The sequence below is a fragment of the Phaseolus vulgaris genome, chromosome 1, assembly GCF_000499845.2.
Source record: "Phaseolus vulgaris cultivar G19833 chromosome 1, P. vulgaris v2.0, whole genome shotgun sequence".
Classification (NCBI taxonomy): Eukaryota; Viridiplantae; Streptophyta; class Magnoliopsida; order Fabales; family Fabaceae; genus Phaseolus; species Phaseolus vulgaris.
The window spans coordinates 19,384,120-19,386,844 of NC_023759.2; the positions used below are offsets into that span (position 1 = coordinate 19,384,120).

Sequence of the window (2,725 nt, forward strand, 5' to 3'; positions counted from 1 at the left end):
TACGAGTCCTTAGGGCACGCCTTATTCAGGTCAGTGAAGTCCACACACATCCTCCACTTCCCATTTGCCTTCTTCACCAGGACCACATTGGCCAGCCACTCAGGGTACTGGATCTCCCTGATGTGACCGACGCTCAACAACTTCCTCGTCTCCTCCTGTACGACGAGGCACATCTCCTCGTTAAACTTCCTTCTTCTCTGTCGTAGGGCGAACCTTGGGGTCCATGGTGAGATGATGGCATATAAAATCCGGGTCGATGCCGGGCATGTCCGAGGCGGACCATGCAAAGGCGTCCAGGTGGCGCGAGATGACGGTCGCCACCTGGTCTTGCTCCTCTTGGCTCAGGCGTCGCCCCAAACGAAAGGTTCTGCCACCTATCTGCCTCTCGACCACGTTCTCAACCGACTCCTGTCGTCTCTACCGAGCGTCATCCGCACGGGCCACGCCACGACTGCCGTCTTCCCTCGCCACGTCACTTACCGGCGCCTCCTTCTCGGGCTCCGCCTCAACGGGCGTTCTCTTTCTGTACACGCCCCCTTCGGGCGTCTCCACCATGGGTTCCGCCTCGACAAGCGTCCTGCCCACATGTACGTGCTCTTTGGGTGGCGCCTCCGCGGGCTCTACCTCGATGGGCGTCTCCCCATGGCCTGGGCGTTCCGTCACTATGAACACGCCCCTCTTCGTTTTTAAGCTATTCTCATAGCACTTTCGGGCCTCCTCCTGATCTGACTTGATCACGATCACTCTGCCACTGAGATCTGGCAACTTCAGCTTCATATGCCGCGTGGAGGCCACTCCCCTTAGCATATTCAGTGCAGGCCTCCCCAACAAGATGTTGTAGGCTGAATTGGCGTTTACAACCAGGTACCTGATGCTTTCGGTACGAGATGCGGTGCCATCCGTAAACGTCGTTCTCTGCTCCAGGTACCCCCCGCACCTCAACCTGATCCCCAGCGAAGCCATATAAGCACACTGTATACGGCCTCAACAGATCAGGGGACAACTGCAGCTTGTTGAACGTGGACCAGAACATCACATCCGTGGAGCTTCCCTGGTCCACGAGCACTCTGTGCACTTTCCTACCCGCAGTCACAACTGAAATCACTACGGGGTCGTTGTCGTGGGGGACGACGTCGTGGAGGTCAGCCCTCGTGAAAGTGAGGTCAACGTCCATCAGGTCATCCGCCGTCACCTGCCCAGCCACGGACATCATAGAGCGTGCATACCTCTTACATTTTGATGTCGTGCACCCCCCACCTGAGAATCCACCAGAGATGGTGTGGATCTCTCCGTGGATGGGCATCTCGTGGGCCTGCTCCTCTACCACTGCTGCCAAGGCTTATGCTCCTGGTTGCCCCGCCAGGTAGTCCATAAGAAAGCGAGACATCACCAACTCGTCCAGCTGATGCCCCAATGCTAGGCAGTTGTTGATGGTGTGCCCAAACGCCTGGTGGAACTCACACCATGCGTCCTTGTGAGGCCCCAGCACCTTATCAGTCTTTCCTGGTGCTCTCAACCTATCCGCTATGTTTGGGATAGCGATTAGGTCACTCAGCTCTATGACAAAGTCGTGTCGGCCTATTCTCCCTAACACGCCCTTTGTCCTGAGGCTTCCTCGGCTCATAAGGCCGTTTCCTCCCCTGGTTCTTCTTGCTCGTTGTGGCCTCGTGCACCCTCAGAGGCGGGGCACGCAACGGTGCTCGCGGGCGTGCTGGTACAACGCTGTCACGCTTCTCATTCACCTCCCCCTTAGCTGCGATGTGCGCCACTACACGACGCCTAATCTCTGCGAACGTCTTGGGGTGGCTCCTTATGAGCGATTCACTAAAAGGTCCAGGGCTGATCCCCTTCCTGAACGCATGCACTATCATTGACTCATCAGTGGTGTTCACCCTCACCACCTGTGCCCCAAACCTGTTAACAAACTCCTTCAGTGTCTCCCCCTGGTACTGCCTCACGTCGAAAAGATCGTAAGAGTTGGGAGGAGGGGCGTGGTTTTCTATATATTGTTCCCTGAACAGCTTGGTCAACTGTGCAAACGAAGTGATGTGGCCATCAGGAAGACTGATGAACCACTCCATTGCTGTTCCCACCAAGGTACTCATGAACAACTTGCACCTAACGGCATCAGTACCGCCTACTAGCATGATCTGCGTGTGAAACGCAGTGAGGTGAGCTTCAGGATCCTCCGAGCCCGTGAAAACCACCTTTGGACCCACGAACGTAGCTGGTATGGCTACGTCCATGATCTCCTGCGAGAAAGGCATGGGAAACTCCCTGGGAGGCGTAAAGCACTCGCGCTCCCCTTCCTCGCGATTCTCAGCCTGACTGCGCAACTCACGACACAATTCCTCATTCGTTCGGTGCAGTTCTTCATTCATTGACTACGAGGCTACCAAATCCATATGGATTCGCTCCTGCTCAGCTCTAGATGCAGCCACAGATTCTTGGAGGCTTTGCATCATCTCCATGACCTGCTGCAAGGTCAGGTTCCCCTATCCCTCATTTGCAGTTGAACTCTGTCTGGTATTCCTCATTTTCGCCGTTTCTTGAAGAATCTTGGACGGTTTCTGCAGATTCTAGAACCTTATTTGGTGAAAACTCAACAAACCTTCAAGATCTTTGGTTAAAATCGAACGAAACCTCAAGATCTTCGGTGAAACCTGCCAAGATCTTGATAAACCTTCACAATCCTTACTCCCAGCAACTTCGAAACTCAGACCTC

General features: G+C 54.8%; 1 protein-coding gene across 1 annotated transcript; it reads right to left on the reverse strand.

The window, feature by feature from the left end:
* Positions 1-1,547: 1,547 nt before the first annotated feature.
* Positions 1,548-2,381, reverse strand: LOC137815644 (uncharacterized). Its single transcript, XM_068618758.1, has one exon. It carries the CDS (start codon positions 2,379-2,381, stop codon positions 1,548-1,550), a length of 834 nt encoding a protein of 277 aa, XP_068474859.1.
* Between the last annotated feature and the right edge of the window lie 344 nt (positions 2,382-2,725).

What these genes read in the sequence shown, in the direction of transcription:
- LOC137815644 (XM_068618758.1), bottom strand. Translation starts at nt 2,381, where the DNA reads ATGAATGAAGAACTGCACCGAACGAATGAGGAATTGTGTCGTGAGTTG.